The sequence below is a fragment of the Brachyistius frenatus genome, unplaced genomic scaffold (assembly GCF_029030835.1).
Source record: "Brachyistius frenatus isolate BFR_SWC_R1_liver_20210118 unplaced genomic scaffold, ASM2903083v1 Contig_34, whole genome shotgun sequence".
In the NCBI taxonomy this organism is placed as follows: Eukaryota; Metazoa; Chordata; class Actinopteri; family Embiotocidae; genus Brachyistius; species Brachyistius frenatus.
This window is the reverse complement of record NW_027210633.1, coordinates 546311-564751: the sequence shown is the minus strand read 5'-3', so window position 1 is coordinate 564751 and position 18441 is coordinate 546311. Positions and strand designations below refer to the sequence as shown.

Genomic DNA, 18441 nt, shown 5'->3' with positions numbered 1-18441 from the left:
AAATAATGTGTGTGTGTGTGTATAAATATATATATATATATATATTTTTTTTTTGAATACTCTATTATTACGCTAATCGTTACACACATGTTGCGTCACCAATATGCGCCGGAGAGAGTAAGGAAAGGAGATTTGGGAAAATGACCTAAGAAGTCGAGAGAGGAAGTCATCATCCAGCATTTAAAATGCTGTGGATTTTTGTTTTGTTTTGTTTTGTTTGTTTGTTTGTGATCGTGTGAAGTAAATTCGGCATGCGTGGCTTAATGTCGACACACTAATCCGGTCTGCGTATATTTCCCGTCCGTTCCTGCCGCCGTGCGCTTCAACGTTACCCACCGCTGCTAGCAGCAGCAGCAGCAGCAGCAGCTGCTCGACCGTCGCTTTGCAGCCACAAGCTGCACACGGACACGCCGCTGAGTGCGGCCAACGTCGCAGGCGAGCAACCTTTAGCTGGCTGACGGTAGCCGGGGAAACAAATGAAACCGCGTCTGGGTAAAGCTGCTCCCGAGCCCGAGTCGACCACAAGCCACAGCTGCAGCTCCGTGCGGCCACAATTTGCCTCCTGCTGGTAAGTTTTGTTTACTTCATTACTCGGGTGGCTCCGTTGTGTTATCGCGCTAAAGTTTGCGCGCAGTTTGGCTTTGCGTGGGAAAACTACGGGCTTTCCGGAAGTCCTCTCGTGTGTATCGTCTATTTTCTCTGCAAAGAAACCTTTTTTTTTTTTTTTTTATTTAAAGTGAAAACGTCAGTGATGTTGTTTTTTTTGACTCGACTCCACCGCTGCAGCGCAGCTGTTGATTTATCAGCTGGACCTCTCCATGAGCAACGAGCTCCGGTCATTTAACGGTTTATGTTCACGGATACTAACATCCAGACAGTCATTTGTATGTATAATTGTGGTCATAAAGTGTTATTTTCTTTGTATGTTTTCATTTTTGATCAGTTTAGATATGTTTACTATCAAGTTACATGTACTAGCGGCGTTTAGTTTTGCTGGTCAAAACTACAATGAAGGAGTTGGAGTTTTGAAATTTTGAGTTTATTTTATCCGTCTGGTCATCAACATATAAACACACACCCAATCTAGAAATGCAACATATACCAAGACGTGTGCAAACAGGGGAAAACAAACAGACCCACGGACCAGGGAATGACGTCAACAAAAAGATTCCACGGAGATGTCAAAACTCGAATGATGTCAGCAAAGTTACGGCCTGTTTTCACCTCTCGCTGATAAAACCACCACAAAAATGTGCAAAGTGTTTTCCTCGTCAATGTGGCCGATGTAAAATTGTAAACGATCACTGATTTTGGTCTCAACTCTCTCTATGCAGGGCTTGTATCAGATGGAGAAGAAGTTCACTGCAGTCCCCCCCATCAGCTGATTTTTAACCTTCAGCTATTACGCCCTCCGCCTGCCTCATGCTTTTGTAAATGTGTTAGCCATGGCGTCTCAAAAGGTAGATAAGCTACCGAGTGACAGCAAGGAGTCCCCCTCGGCCTCCAAACAACTTTCCCGGTGTGGCTGCGATGACATCACAGAAGAGCTTCAGCCACATTCCATGAACGCGACGGTGAAATCTCAGAAATCTGGACGATTCAGGAGGACCGCGCTGACATTTTTTGGCGTTCGCAAAAGTATCTGTATCTTACCCAGTTTTTTCGGAGGGAGGAGTAAAAACCCGAACAAGTGGTCTTCAAAGAAAGGAGTCGGCAAAAGCAGAACACATGATGGGCTGAGTAAGGTCAGTCATGATGACAATCTGAGAAGCGGCTACGCCTCATCTGGAGACTTTGAGCACCACAGCCAGAGCGACGCCGCTGGAGAGCTGCACAGTGGCTGTCTCAACGAATGTAGTCACCCTGCTGCCGAGCAGAAATCACTGACTCTCGGTCGGCAGAGAAAAGGTTTGAGGAGTCTTTTTCACAGTTTTAAGCATCACAGAAACCAGAGAAATGTCGGCTTGGATAAAACTGAAATGACTGCAATATGCTCTCCTCACTGCAAGAAAGCGGTGCCTGTTGTCCAGGACAACACCAAGCAGTATGTCACAGAGTGCCTGGCGTCTGAGCCCGATGTGCCTGATTTTGCAGATGTTATATGTGATATTTCCATTGGTCTTGAATGTAGTGACGCAGATGCGATGGCGCCGGAGAAGAGTGCGGAGACAGAAATCCCAAAGTATGAGCTTGACGATCGGGTGGGTGATGATCAGCTGGAGGAAATAGATATGATGGCCGCAGTGACAACCGAGTCGAGAGGAAACGGCGAGCCTTGTCTGAAACTTCACACGATGTCTGAGCCGGCGATGAAGTCTGAAACACCCGCCGGCTCCTCTGATCAGCTGAACATGATTTTTGGAGACGTGGCGTCATTAAAGAGCTTTGATTCCCTCACCGGCTGTGGGGACATCATTGCAGATCAAGAAGACGACAGCATCACAGAGAGCACAGTTTCTGGAGAGAGGAGCAGAAACGGTGGGAAGAGGGCCTCTTGTTTTCTTACATATCAGGGTGGCGGTGAAGAAATGGCCTCGCCAGAAGACCTGGATGAAACGTGTCTTCAGGATTTCTGGGGAAATAATGGTTCAGAGGAGATCTGCTGCACTTGCAATCAAGACCACACAGACATGACTGGTGAGCTGACAAGTTCTCACAATATGGACTTGCTGAACAGTAGCAGCACGCAGCAGGCCAGTGGCATGGACGCCTCTTCAATCGCTGATGTCTTAACTCCTCAGAGTGAGCACCAAGAATCGGTTCCAAACAGTGATGAGGGCTACTACGATTCAACGACCCCGGGGCCGGAGGAAGGGCAAGAAAAAACAGACCGATTAAGGACCGGCAGATTACCCAGGGACAGTTACAGCGGCGACGCCCTCTATGAACTTTTCGCACCTGACGAGAACCTCATCAGTCCACATTATGAAAACAAAGCAAAGCTTCCCAGTTCAAAGCAGTGCGAGTACTTAAATGAGCCGGCTGACGCGTCAGACTCGGCCTTTGTTCCAGAAATGAATCGATTGCAAATAAGTGCCGAGCTGTACGAAGTTCACGATTTTCTAGAGACGCCAAGCGCTTGCAGTAATTCCCCGGAATCGGAACAAAATGCGGTCGGTCGGCAAGACGTGAATAAAAACTGTAATTTTTATTCAAAGCCGCAGACGTCAGTCAACATGACTGATACAAAACAAGATGTCTTTGATGAAAAGGGAAACGTGCTCGCTTCCCCTGAAAAGAGAACAGCAAACGCCGACTGTGAGAAAAGGCAGAGCAGCTTGTCATTCGGAAGCACATCTGACCCCGACTTTGAGACGTTTTGTGAGCCCAAAGAGGAGCACCTTGAGGAGAACAAGCCCGTGGCTTTACCGTACAGGAATATCAACTCTCCGCCTCAAGACTGCAACGCTGACGTGGATGATGGACAAACTGTTTGTTTTTCACAAGCGCTCGTGGACTACACCAAACACACTCAAATGCTGAGCAACTTGCACACCAGTGTGGATGATTTGGAGACAAACTCTGCCTTCACTCCCAATATGGAGGCCTTACCCACCATAGTCACGTTCGACGTGGTGGACATGCATAATGAGGGTGAATACGATGAGCAGATTCACATGGAACTGGAGGAGGACATCTCGTCTCCTTACCAGGAATTTGAAGAAAGCTACCTACAGAAAGACGCATTCGCCGAGTGCGATTATCAAATGTTAGATCTGTATGAAAAGAACCTGATTAGTAACACATGGGCGGTTGCTAGTCTCCCACGGCACTTAGGCCTTACAAGAGTCAGTCAGCCCATGCCTAATCCATTGTCTCTAGACAGGAGAAGTAGGTCTCTGGACACGGAGAGCCTTGAACTGAAGATGCCTGACGCGCACAGAGAGAACAGAGCTGCTATCGTTTCGTGTCCTCAAGCTGAGAAGGACTCTGAGCGAGATCCTTCCCCATATTATAAAAAGAATGTAGTCGTGTCTGCATCAGAGGTTAGAGACAGTAACAGCATTATGGCCTTATCGTGGCAAACAAGATCAGAAATGGCTTTAAGCCTTCCACTGACCGATGGGGAAATCACGGAAAGGGTACAGAGTCTCAGTCAAACCCAAGTGAAACACAAAATATTCTCCAGCTCGTCCAGCGGGGACTTTTCCAACAGTAAATCACAACGTCTTTGCTCTAATGTGTCCGACAGGGTGTCCTGTGATGTGATTTCACAGAGTACGGCGCTTTACAACAGACAGTGTCTCCTTCCTTTGCAGTCAGATTCCTGTTTACCTCATGGCACCTTTGTTTATCCCGGAATGATGGAGGAGGCATCCGATGACGTTGACGACGACAATATCTTCTGTAACGCCGCCACTAACTTGCAATCCTATACTCAGTGCGGTAAAGGCCGACCTGCGGCTAGCAGGGAAAGTGCGTCCCACACTGGGAGTCCTCCGAACGCAGGTGTGTCTCCGGAGGGAATGGCCTCCCTCAGTGAACCGAGAGCTCCCAGGGACGTGGTGGTGGCCTGCAGCAATCTCCCTGAGGCGACCTTTAACTGACAGGCTCTCGGTCGTGCAGTTCGGATCGCATGTATAAGTGCCAATGAATGCTTTTATGTTTATCCAAAGGAGGAATTGTTGCTTAGTTTTTATCTGCACAACTGCTTCCTTTTGAAAAGTTGTACACTGTGATCGACAGGAAGTGTAGCTGAGTTTTGAAACGATTCCGAAACGTGGCTTGTGTGACGGAGTGCAACGCTCGAGAGTCCGATTTTTCTGCATTTGCACAGTAGCAGTTGCTCACTTCTCACAGGTTACACAGACGTTAGTCCACTGAAGGTGTTTAAGGGAGTCATTGTATCACTTGCATTGGAAACGCTCACAGGTTCATCTCATTAAGCTGCTGAGTTTTACCAGAATGTTTATAACACACGCCCGTCGCCTCGGTCATCAGGGCTCAGCAGTAATGCCACGCTCTGTTCAGTGTGTATTCATCAGGCTGGTCTCCATTGTACAGACAAACAGCGCTAACCAAGTCTCGCTTACTTTGCCATTTGCCTCTAAACACACGAACGCTTACGCTTTAAATGCCGGCTCATGTTTGTGCTTACAGCTTTCTCACAGCCTCTCTCTGCTCCAGTAGTTTTTATGTTAGCCTGTCATGATGCTCAGATTACGTGTTTGTAAATGTTTTATTGTATTTAACGAATTTCAGGCCAGGTTGGTTCAAGAAAACAACAAACGGAAAACAACTCCGAGATGGAGGGGGAAAAAAACCCAACCTCAATTCATAATATCAAACATGTCTCTTGACGCCTTCATATCTGAAATGCATGAAGCTGTTACTATTTTTTGCCTTCATCTAGAAACATGAAACGGCTCTTCCCCTCAACCCAGAACAGGACGAGCAACATAGGAAAATGTACAGATGGACTGATAGTTCTTGCATCTTAACTTCATCTGACATTTTTATTTACATACTCTAGATAGCTTTGCGAGGCAAAGTTATTTTATCTGCGTAACACATTTCAAACGCACATACACGATGTGTGAAAATGTTCTACGCAGGACATGAAAGAGAAACGGCTTAGAAGCAGTAAAATATCTAAAAAAAAAAAAATAAATAAAAAAAATATGGGAGAAGAAACCAAATAGAAGAACGAGTTTACTGTTTCTGGTCTGACAAAATCGGGCTTTTTTGTGTGTTTTCTTTCCTTTTTTTTGTCCCATTTACCAACATCCTCGCCACCTGTGAAGTTTAATCATTCTTACTAAAATGATGGACTCTGTAATTGCATTATTGTAAGCGTGTGGAATAAACAAGTCGTTTTTTTCTTATTTTAATTGAAATATGTCAAAAGATCAACTGTTATTTTCACCTTGTATGATGTTCTTGTGAATATATTGTTTGTTCGGTCAGAGGTTAAGCTGTCAGATGATGTAGTTTTTTATAGCGTAATGAACAAAAATGTCAAAGAATTTGTATTTATATTCTCAGCTATTTGTACACTGTAACATGTATTCAGAACGGTTATTACAAATTGTCAATATTCTTTTTAATTTGGAATTTGTTTTATCGTTCAAAGTTACATTCGTGTTAAATTTAGGGGGATTCCTCTTGAACATCTGTTACTGTTTTGTCAGAGTAGAACACTGCCTTACACAAAAAAAATAAAAACATGACAAGACATCATATTTTTCTATTTTCTTTGTTCTTTCACTTATTTCTGGGGGAGCTGACGTTGATTGCAGCATCTAGGGGTCTGTTGCCATGCTGACGTCACATCGGTGTTAGTTTAGGGTTACAAGCTCACCCAAACACCCAAGAAAAATGTTTTGTGCTGCCCAATAACAAGACAATTTAAAAAAAATCACTAGCACGCTTACATACCATATATATATAATTTATTTTAAGACCTCGTGACTGGTCTGCTACATCATGGGAAATACTCTGAAGTGTGGAGCAAGTCACTCAATGGACCCAAAAGTGATCCCACATTTCACTACCACAGTTTATAATAAATTACATCCCAATTTGTGTCCCAAATAAAGTTATTCTTAATCAATGTACTGCAGTAAAGACAAAATCTGTCCTTTCTTGTTTGGTACTCTGGGAAATGTTTTTTTTTTTTTTATTTTTTTTTTTATCAGTATTGATATGTCACACTAACAGTTATTAAAACCATCAATATAAACCACCAAAAAAAAAAAAAAAAAAGGCACCACAAAATAGGCTCGTTGATGAAAGCGCCTGTTAGTGACGGTGTTGTTTCTGACCCCGGTGTCTTTTCACAGTTTGAGGTTTTACTAGTTTCCGTCGCGCTTTCTGGAAACTCGGACCAAACTGCGACAGCGCCGATGGCAGCGAAACAAGTGTTACAGGCGAGAGGAGGAGGATGACAGCAACAAGGTGAGAGGAGCACCGCTTCAAGTCAGCGGAGACAGACACACACACACATATATATATATATATGTGCAGAATATGTAGAGGATGGTGACGTCTGGATCTTTAAACGGACGTCAACTTCAGCTCAAGTTACTGGTTTTTTATTCCGGGAAAAAAAATAATTTGTTAGCACGCGCTCGGCTACCGGAGCTAGCTGCCGTTAGCAACCAGGTCGTTGAAGGGAGCCTGTGATGCCGCTGTGTGCTAGCGGGGCTGCTGCCGTCAGCTCGGTGATTTTAGCGGTCTATCTTACAGCTCTCCGGTCCGTCGACTTGACTCGATCAACCGGTTTAGTTTTATGTCACTGAAAATGTTGACTCTCCTCAATAATGTTGGACTAGCTCGCTAGCCCGTACAGGGAGGGGGGGAGGGAGGGGGGGGCCGGAGGTCTCAAAGCGGCTCTCTGATCAAATTCAGCCCCGAAGGTGACGTCGTGTGAGGCGGTCATGTCACACCGCTGCTCGGGGAAGTGGTTTGTGAGTATGCGACGTCTCGTATTGTCATATTGTTGACCCTTTCCTCCCTTTTCATCCCTCTCGACTCGTGATTGCTGTTGCTAAAGATATCGAAGCACTTCAGGGTTTTATTATTATTATTATTATTATGTGTTTTTTTTTTGATTGACGTGTCAACTTGTTATCTGAATGGATGCAACAACAGGGTCCATCAAAGTTTATCCAGCAGGTCCGGGAGGGTCACTGTCACACTGTCATTGGGTGTTTGGATTTAATGTGCATTGCACAATTATGTTGTTGGCTTCCTATTAAGAGAAAAACAAACAACAACAACAACTGTCTGAATCCTCAGTTATATCCTCACTGTCAAGTGATAGTTTCATCAGATTTTTACTTTGAAATACTTCTAGTTACAGTCTTTTAACACATGATTAACTGCGTAAGTCTCTAAAAGTTCAGTCCACGTCAGTGTAAAAATGAATAAATAAATAAATCACCAAACATACCGGAAAAAAAAAAATGAAACTAAGATCTCGCATCAATGGAGCAAAGTTGGTTCGAACTTCTTGCGAAGTTAGTAAACTTGGAGATAAGGAGGAGAGTTGTGTCTTAAAGTTTAAAGCAAGTTGTTGCCCAGGGTTACATTCATGTTTTTATTATATATATATATGTATTGATTAATTTACACACATTGGTGGAGTAGTTGCAGCTTCCTTTTCTGTACTCGAGATGTGAGCTAATGATCCAGATTGCGTGCGAGTCTGAAGAAGTGGGACTTCACTGTTCACATTTGTGATTTAAAGAGAAATGTGAACGATAAGACTCGGATGCGATACCTTCCTTCCTGCTTGCCTGACTGTGACCATGGCATGCCAGAAATGTGATACTTACACCGCAGGTTTCGGTCAGCTAAAACATCATGAAGCATACGCAATGTATTGAAAGTTAGTCGATACGATTAAGAAATTCAGCTTTTATCAATGACAAGCAGCTGTCTTTTGTTTTGAAGTGTTGCCTTAACACACTGGAATAGGATCATGTAAAAAGTATTGCTGTTTAGTGACCTTTTGTTTGGTGTGTAAGATGACTAGTGAACAAACCCTCCTAAGCAGTAGTGTAATAATTATCAGCCAACATTTAATCTTCACACTGTGGCGGCAGAGATGTCACCAGTCTAATGAGTCAGATGACGGGAGCATAGATATCATCTGATCAACGTCAATAAGAAAAATAGGTCACATTTTTCTTGGTTCTGTGCCCTTAATGACGTTTTATGAAGACTTTCCCTTGTTTATGTGGAACCATATTCATGACTAAAATGTACGCTTTGTGTCCCAGATAGTCTTCACATAGACTAATGGCTGAACGCATATTTTACAGCTACCTTGATGCATTGTACTGGAGACTGGTTGTTCTGTTTGTGTTTTCACACCTGGTGTTTAGATGGAAAAACAGGAAGTGAAAGATCAAACTCAAATGTTTTGCCTTTGTAAATACCACAGCTACCATTACACGTCCTGGGTCATTTTCTTACTCTGGTGGTTTGCATACTGAAAATTTGGCAGTCTTGACTTTAACATATATAACTACCCGAGTAAAATATGGAACAACAACTGACTATATTGTAGTTAAGCCCTGCCTAATGCTGGATACTATGTAGGGTCAGCGATGTAAAAGATGGCTTCACAGGCCTGCTTCACTTGTTGCTATGAAACAGGTCTACACGAGCCTGTGCGTATGCAGAGAAAGTCCGGAGGCCTTGCTGAGACGAAGCTGTGAATCTGGAGGTGGAAGGGAAAGGATTGAAAGAGCTCTGCTCCTTTAAACATGTATTGATGTAGTAGTAAAATATCTTAAATGGCAGTGGGTTGTGTGAGCTTTTGTACCGCGTCTGTCACTAATCCTAGAAGTTCCACAACAGTGTCTCAACATCACTCCCTCTTCAGCTATTTGTTTGAATATTCAAACCTTACTTTGTCCTCTATTGCCGTCAGACAAGTTGTGATCTGTTGTGAGAGTGTGGCCCACTGATCCTGGGAGCCCACACAAAACATGAGCCATTAGATTGACCTTCAAAATATCGATCAACCTTGTGTCTTCCATGATTATCAGTGCCTGTAGATTGCCAATGATATAAAACAATGCTGAAAGTCAGACAAGTTTCATGTTAAAACACGCGTATACTGGAATCCAGATTGGCCTTTCTTATTTTTTCTTCAACAGTCAACACTGACAGATCTAAATAATGTAATTTTTTTTCTTTTATAAAATGTGCTGCCTCAAGAGTTTTGGTGTAGAGTTGTAGTGTAGCTGTAAGTGTTCTGCATTTACTGGCTGCATGAAGAGAGATGATGAGCTGTGTTTGTGTTAGTCGTGACTGGTAAAAAGGAGTTAGCTGATGACAAGGCTGTGTTGCTAAGCAACGCACATCATGGGCTGTGCCTCTTGAAGCTCGAAGCAGGCTGTATTCCACTCTCTGCAAGACTGGGGGAAAGTGTAGTCTGCTCATTAATGCGCCCGCTATAGACATGATTTGGATTATCAATATCCTTGTGTAAAGGCGTTGCATGGTTTGTACCGCAGGCTCCCCTGAAGCCCTGCAGTGCTTTAACATAAAACGGCGTCGGTCTCTCTGGATTTCTGTTCAGTTCAGATTGTCTGTCAGAGGGCTGGAGGCGCAGGGATATACTGTTCAGCCCACACTTTGTCTCAGGTTATGTTAACTCGTGTACTCACCCCATGTGTGTCTGGCTCAAATGCTGCTTGCGAGACCAGTAAGGCTTTTGTTCTCATAGTCACGAGGCTTATTCTGCAGTACATTAACACATTTGGTGCCAGAAGACTGTGATTTTGATTTCAAAACCAGTAAGTGTGAGAGACAGGAAAATAGTGTAAAGACTTTGTGGTCTGTTATATATTTTTTTTTAACCATTGGTAGGCTAATTTTATCAGCCGATATCAGTCTATCACAGATATATCAGTATCAGTGTATACATAGTCAGATAAAACTTTTTTTTTTTTTTTTTTTTTTTTTTCACAGAATACCAAAAAATATCCTTGGTGTTAATTTTTTTGGGGGGTTAACTGTTCTACTTGTGTGCTTTTCTTATTCATAGTTTTATATAATTATTATATTCCCATTGAACTTCACCATTTCAATGCACTGATGTCATTTTGGACAGTCTAAATTATCGTTATACTGTCAAATATCCTGCATCCATTACATATCTTTATCACAAGGGTTTGACCACATGTCAGTTGCGGTATTAATATCAGAATTTTTTTATTTCCTAATATCAATATTGAGATCAGCCCCAGAAATCCAGTACCGGTCGGGTTAATTTTCCACATTGTACCTGCAAGCGGGAGGAAATCAGTGACCGTGCTTTTTTTGTTGTTGGTTATTTGAACGTGTGTATGTATTTGGTTAGTTGGAAGAAATGTGATTTGTGTGTTATGTCATATTGCTGTAACATCTACCATTAGTAAATGTACACAATTCTGCACAGGTTTGTTGGTATTGTATGTTTCATACCAACAACAGAGCAAACGCGTTTACAAATTGAACACGGCTGTAGATGCTTTGCTGCAGTTCGTTACAGCTTGAAGCACTTCATCGGTTGTGAATTGTTATCAATCAAAGGTTTGTAGGTGCAACAGGAGGGACACAAAAAGTGTTGTTGGTCTTGGCAGAAGTTGCACTTTTCAACCAAACAGTTTCACTTAAAAACAAAGCTGGCTAAACAAAAGACTAGACCTGATTAATTTGGGAGTTCGTGAACTGCAAACACCAAAACACCGTCAGCGGTTTGGGCTGGTGACTAATGCGTTCCATTTGCCGGAATGACTTTGTGGCTTGCCCCAGATAGCAGTGTTTCTCGCAAGTGGAGAAGATACTGATCTACCACAATTGCGGGTGGGAGGGTGGGGAGACGAGGGAGCAGAAGACTCTGAAGCACGTTAAACAAACCTCTGAATTCACAGGTATTTGTACAGGGATGCATCACTCTAATATACTCCGTTATCTTGCTACATGTTCAACTGCTTTTCTAAGCAGACTTTTGAATGTAAGAAATACATGAACACCAGAAAATGTACGCGAATGGTTTATTGTGAGGTTAAGTAAAGGTTTGGCAGAATAATACTAATTGATACTGACATTTGTGTTTTTGCTCCCTAACAGGATTAGGTAATTTAATTTTGCCTGCTCTCATTGGGGAGACCGAATTACTTTGGCCCTACGCAAAGAGCCTGTAGTGCTGAAGTCCAACACCGAGTATGATTCCCTGGTTGCGGTGGAGGTGAGGAAGCATGGGGCGGCAATCTGAGGTGTCAAGACGAACGTGATGACAGCATGGTCCATGGTGGAGAAGCTCAAAATGGAAAAACGCCCATGCAGGGAGAAGAACATTGACTCAAGCGAGGCCCAGCATGCCACTGACGAGTCTGAGGATGGAAGCAGCTCAGAGAGCGAATCGGAAGAGCAGCAACACCAGAAGGTCCAGGTGAACAGTAGCTGTAAGAAGAGGGAGCCCTTGGCTGTCACGAAACCCCACCGACAGCTCTGTCGCTCTCCATGCCTTGACCGGCCCAGTTTCTCCCAGAGTAGCACTGTGCAAGATGTTCGTGAGGATGAGGCCAGCACAGTACCAGGGATCAAGCCTGCCAGTGAGAGAGAGTACCAGACCAAGATGGAGTTTGCTCTGAAGTTGGGCTATTCGGGGGAGCAGGTGGAGACTGTGCTCAACAAGTTGGGGGCCGCTGCACTTATTAACGACGTTCTTGCCGAGTTAGTGCGGCTTGGGAACAAAGTAGAGCCTGAAAGTCAGCCTTGCAGCAGTGCGGCCACGTCGATATCACGGTCCCCCTGTGTTAAAGAGACTGTTAGTCCGGAGGTGTCGGTGGAAGATGAACCAGTGGATACCTTTGATAACCTCAGGCCCATCGTCATTGATGGCTCAAATGTGGCAATGAGGTGAGAGACTCATGAACATACACTCACACTTAATAGGTCTGTGTACTTCTTTGTTTTAATGGAGTTTGTTCCATGAGGCTTAAGTAGACCTGATACTATTATTGTTTTGTTTCTCAGCCATGGAAACAAAGAGGTATTTTCTTGCCGTGGCATCCAACTTGCTGTTGAATGGTTTCTGGAGAAAGGACACAAGGACATCACTGTGTTTGTCCCAGCCTGGAGAAAGGAGCAGTCGAGGCCTGACGCCCTCATCACAGGTATTAAGGCTATTTTTAGGCAGTTGCTGTGCATTTACATTACTTTAGGCTTTAGGCCGTTCGATGCTTGTGATTTCACCAGACGTCGAGGTTGCACAGAGCAGATGTAATGGAGTCTGGGCAGGAAGTCAGACAGAGAAATGGAAAAAAGCATCCGGTCAGTGTTTGAAATAGAACTGTGCAGACTCCTGATGGTATGTTACATCACTACATCAACATCTAGCCCCCTGGTCTTTCCAACAGGATAAGAAATGCATTTTCCTCCTGGTTACAGGCAACAATTGTGAGTATATTCTTAACAAAAAAAACAAAAAAAAACGAGCTAACTGTATTGACTTCGTTTGTAGGCTACAGCACAACAAAGTAGGAAATAACAATAAATATAACCGGCTCGCAGACGCCACGTTGTGGACGCGTGGCCAGTGGAAAACAGGAGTTCCAAATATTATCAAAACTGGCTGACAGGCAGTTAAAATACCATACAAAATATGTAATGATATAAATGCCTGTTTTAGATGGAATTATAATAAACTCTTTATCAACATTAAAACTCACTCAGTATTTCTCTTTCAGATCAAGAAATATTGCGCAGGCTGGAGAAAGAGAAGATCCTGGTTTTCACCCCATCTCGGAGGGTCCAAGGCAGGAGAGTGGTGTGCTATGATGATCGCTTCATAGTGAAGCTGGCTTATGATTCTGATGGAATTATTGTGTCGAATGACAACTACAGGGACTTACAAAACGAGAAGCCAGAGTGGAAGAAGTTTATAGAGGAGCGTCTCCTAATGTACTCGTTTGTCAATGACAAGTAAGAAACTACGATGCTTCTTTTTTCTTTTTTTCTTTCTAGCACTCAAACTCTGTGAAATGCTCTCCAGGACTGTTTTACCCCGTGAGGGTAGCTGTGGATTTTGCAGAAATGGTCCTACTTAGAAATAAGCTATCTCATTCACAATAAAGTATATTTATGTACATGTTGGTTAGTGTTATAAATAGTTATAAAAAATGCTTTTTAACAAGTATTTTACAATCTTTGATTATCAGAAAATTGAGGAATACCAGTTATTAATTTATTTTTGTGGCTACGACACTTTCTGATGGAAAGATTATGTTAACATTTAATCCTGAATATTTTTGTATGACTATTTGTAACAGATTTATGCCACCTGATGATCCGTTGGGAAGACATGGGCCGAGCTTAGAAAATTTTCTCCGCAAGCGGCCTGTTGTTCCCGAACACAAAAAACAACCTTGCCCCTATGGTAAGTTCCCTGAAAAATGTTTCTTTTTCTCTCAGAATGAGTTAAGTGTTTCATTTTCTTGACACGATGTACTCTTTCTCTGATAAAGGGAAAAAGTGCACATACGGACATAAGTGCAAGTACTATCATCCGGAGCGTGTCAACCAGCCACAGCGGTCGGTGGCTGATGAACTCCGGGCCTTTGCCAAACTGTCTGCGGTGAAAACAATGAGCGAGGGGGCTTTGGCTAAATATGGTATTGGTCCAGCGATGGTAAAGGGGGACAGCAACTCTGAGGCCAAACGCGTGGCACCCAAACGTCAGTCGGACCCCAGCATTCGCTCCGTGGCCTGTGAACTTCCAGAGGCACTGTCCGTTGTGAGGAAGTCTGAGACAAATTCAGTGCCTTCCCTCGTGTCTGCTCTCAGTGTGCCCACCATGCAGCCTGCCAAGAGCCACGCAGCTGGAGCCTTGAACACACGATCAGCCAGCAGCCCAGTGCCAGGTTCTTTGCAGTTCTCTCACAGTTCTCTGGAGCACATGTCGAGTGTACAGTATCCTCCTATTTTAGTTACCAATAGTCATGGCGCCTCTGTCACATACAGTGAACAGTTCCCAAAGTATGACTCAGTTAGCGACCATGGATATTATTCACTGCACAGTGATTTTTCAAATATGAGCATGAGCAGCATGCATAACGTCGACAGTTTCTGTAGCATGGAGCACGAGCATGTGTATCAGAGAAATCCCAGCCACTGCCCTGAATCCTGCCTCAGCCATTCAAACAGTGACTCGTTCTCCTCTTACGGGGACCTGTACCCAAGCTCTGTGGACAGTAGCCTCGAGGAGAGCATGAAGGGGCAGCAGCAGTCTTCTGCACAGGGTAGGATGCAAGCTTTCTCCCACGGGTTTCGTCATGAAGCGCTGACTAGGGTGCAAAGTTACGGACCAGAGGAGCCCAAGCAAGGCTCCCGGAAGCAGGCTGGGTCGCACCTGGCACCACACATCCAGCATGCTGCAGTGGGAGCCAGGTCCAGCTGTCCTGGAGACTATCCCCTCACTCAGAATGTCCTCCCACCTTTGTCCTCACAACCCACACGGTCTCTAGGTATGACTCGTATGGACAGCATATCGGATTCGAGGCTATATGACAGCAACCCAATGAGACAGAGGCGACCTCCACTGTGCCGGGAGCAGCATGCAAGCTGGGACCCTCTGCCTTGTGGTAATGAGTCCTTTGGATATCATTCGTATCCACTGAGTAACAGCCTGATGCCATGTTGCGAGCGGGTTATGGTCCGCAGCATGCCAGACAAAATGGAACAAATCTGGAACTCGCCATGGGAGACCCCATCTGCAGCTGAGCACCAAGAGCGGTATGTTATCCCAGACCACCAGTATCAAACATATAGGAACCTTTGTAACATCTTTCCTGCGTACATAGTCCACTTAGTGATGGAGAAGAACCCTCATTTGACAGACCCACAACAACTCGCCGCTGTCATTGTTACAAAACTGCGGTCCTGCCACTGAGCAATTAACCTTCTGAAACATTGAAACAGTGATGTTATAATAAGGGAAATAAGGATTTTGATAGCAAAGATAAGGCACGTGTTAAATGTTGCTCTAGTGCAACATCTGCCCTCAGGAGTTAATCATTTTTAAATGTCTGTGGTGGGAGATCTGGCAGTCAGATTTTACATCACAAAGATGACATAAAAGTAATCAGCATATATGAAGTTTTTATATGAAGTGTGGTGTAGCTGATATGAGGGAACACGTTATTAGAAATCTAGTTCATAACACATTCATACTTCCTGAGCAGGAGCAGCATAGCAGCATTTGATCCACAGGACAGTTCATTTAAGATGAAACTGCAAAATGTCCCCTTTAATTAATTCTGATTATTTTCCTATTATTATTATTATTATTTTGTAAGATATGTTAATACAATATTTTTTTTTAATAAAGTAAGAAATAATAATCATTTTTAGGAAGTGTTATTTCATCAGTCCTCTCTTTCATTATACATTTTCATCGCAATAGACTTTTTTTTTTTTTTTTTTTTCCCAAAAGCCTGCCCCTATTAAACAATGTTATTTCCCCAATCATATAATATAATATGTCCAGTCACATTTCATTATGTCACTTTTTATTTCTTCCTCTCACTTTTCAGGACAGTGCTGTTGCTAATCTTAAACGAGCAAACTCAATAGCTGCTGCTAGAATTATCCTGTTAGTTAGAGCAACAATGTCAAAGCCATTAAGACTCAAATATCTACCTGCCACTTAAAAAAAAACAAAAAAAACAACAACAGCGCACAAACAAAGAAACTCCCATTTGTATTTATGTACTAGGCTGCTAAAGCTACCTACCGAGCCGGCTAATTTGCCACGCAGGGTTGTGAGCATGGTTTATTACTCAGGACCAAAGTGACGAGAGCACTTCTACCAGCAGCTCATACTAGTTTGTTAATTACTCGAGAACATCTTTAGAGTTACCTCTAAAGAGGAAAACACTTTTAAGAGGAGCAAAAATACAGTCTTGTTATTTAAGCCAAGAGGAGCTACATAATATCAGCATCAGCATTCTTGTTAAGATGAGACTTAAAAGCTAAAGAAAGGAAGTTGCTGTGCACCATGTTTTTTTTTTTCTACTTGGCAGTAGTCTGTTTTTTATACATCTGGCTTTGTTGTTGCTCTAGCTAATAATAATCTACTTAACCTAACAGATGCAAACTGGCTAAATTTGCTAGCAGTTGGTAAGCTCGTGAGCTTCAGGTTGACTGAACGTCGCTGTGAGGAAAAGTGAAAACTGGGAAATAAAGTATCATTATGAAATGAAATATGACATTAAAACAATAAGTTTAATTTTGTTTTAATTAAAAACCTGTTAGTACAATAAGAAGAATGAAATAAACAACATTCCTCATGAGAGAATTTTGGTTTTACTCTTTCTATTTTACAATTTATTCAATTATTTCACAGTGTATTTATTTAACATCGATCACCGGTGGGTTCCGTATTTATCACACCAACTGGTTACCCATCGTAATTTGAGCCTAACCTGAACCCTAAGCTAATTCCGATCAATCTAGCTGGCTAAAGTAATATTGAACCCGTGTGAGTCGATGTGAACTAAGTGGATCAATAAACCAGTTAGCTGCATGGCAACACAGTCAGATAGGCGCTAATCCCTCAGCTATCTCTCCCACATTTGCCTTATTACACATCTGCCATGAGAACACATCAACATTGGTCCAGCATGTAGCTTTTATGAAGATCTTGTTCAGGCCCTGTGAATGTGTTATGAAAGGCATCTAAAGTGTTTCTGGTGCAGTGGAACTAAAAATAACCTTGCTTAGGTCTGCCTCTGCTGTAAATAATTCTTGTGATTTTTTTTTGGGGGGGGGTGGGGGGGTTTGTGCATTTTATTTTGAAGATAAAGGGAGGTAGGTATATACCTCACAGCATGAACTATGACATTTTATGGCCTTATATCTGAATGACCTCACGCTTTAGTCATTGTCTGATTGGTTTCAGTGAAAGTCTCTTGTCATTGAAGCCTCCTACTTTCAAATGTAAAGCACTATCTCAGTATCTAAAGAGATATATTTTCTCAGCCTCACTTAACAAAGCTACTATTTTGGTAGAATTTGACAGTGCACAAAGCAAGCCAAAAGATAGATTTGACTTGTATACATGTGCGCATATTTATGTACATATAATCACACAAAAGCCATTATTTCAAAGTCATTTATAAGCTGCTAAATAATGCCAAAAAAGACAGAATTTATATAGTGTCAGTATTCGATATCACTTTACATTTTGGTTCACAGGATCAATTGGATTATAGTACAAGTAACATCTGTGTTTGGATAATTTCCTATGGTGTACTGTATAGTTAGCTTTCTGATTTTACTGGATGTTACATCCGGGATTTTCCTATTTATATATTTGTCAGATCTGTTGTGCTGATTCTTTTCAATGTGAAAATATTCAAAGTATCTTTGTTTCAAACAGTAGCTCTAATGGACTCCTTCGTGTTGTCAGAGCAGTTTGTCTTCAGGCGCAGGTTAATTTAGTTTCAGACTACTTTTACATGCACTTAAGTAGTCTCATGATAACCAGCTTTTGCTAGTGACCTGATTCCTGACCCTTATGTGGCAAACCTAGTTTTCTTCATCAGTTAAAGGTGTTAAATGCTAATGTACATGACGGAGATCCAGGACAGGGAAGGCATCATCACTGTGGTCGTAATCTAGCTGATAGGCAATGTTCTTGCATCTAAAATCCTGTCTGTAATAAACAAACCCATTGATTTCTCTATTATGAAAATACATGGTTTATTAAATTGTCCGAGTCTGATCCAGCACCGAGGAATTTGGTGAATTGAAACCCAGAATCACATATTAGAGCCCATCCCTTCACATTACCATCAATCCAAATGCGCCAATCCAAAAATGTTAACGTGCCAGTGCCCTTTCACTCACCAACTTTCTCATATACCCTATTAGATACACTTATAATATGGCAAAGTTGAATAAAAGTGTGCTAGAAATTTGCTTTCTGTCTAAACT

General features: G+C 42.6%; 2 protein-coding genes across 3 annotated transcripts; both read left to right on the top strand.

Moving 5' to 3' along the window:
• Positions 1-117: 117 nt before the first annotated feature.
• LOC138622066 (APC membrane recruitment protein 1-like) lies at positions 118-6182 on the top strand. The gene is made up of 2 exons (XM_069700528.1): positions 118-568; positions 1335-6182. The coding sequence occupies exon 2, from the start codon at positions 1446-1448 to the stop codon at positions 4545-4547; it is 3102 nt and encodes a 1033-aa protein (XP_069556629.1). The 5' UTR covers positions 118-568; positions 1335-1445; the 3' UTR covers positions 4548-6182.
• Positions 6183-6813: 631 nt separating this feature from the next.
• Positions 6814-15787, top strand: zc3h12b (zinc finger CCCH-type containing 12B). Of its 2 annotated transcripts, none has more exons than XM_069700525.1 (6): positions 6814-6897; positions 11572-12363; positions 12481-12620; positions 13194-13428; positions 13776-13882; positions 13971-15787. In XM_069700525.1, the coding sequence occupies exons 2-6, from the start codon at positions 11735-11737 to the stop codon at positions 15392-15394; spliced, it is 2535 nt and encodes an 844-aa protein (XP_069556626.1). In that variant the 5' UTR covers positions 6814-6897; positions 11572-11734; the 3' UTR covers positions 15395-15787. The 2 variants fall into 2 exon arrangements, with proteins under 2 accessions (XP_069556626.1, XP_069556627.1); XM_069700526.1 differs by lacking the exon at positions 6814-6897 and adding an exon at positions 7211-7409.
• The last annotated feature ends 2654 nt before the right edge of the window (positions 15788-18441 follow it).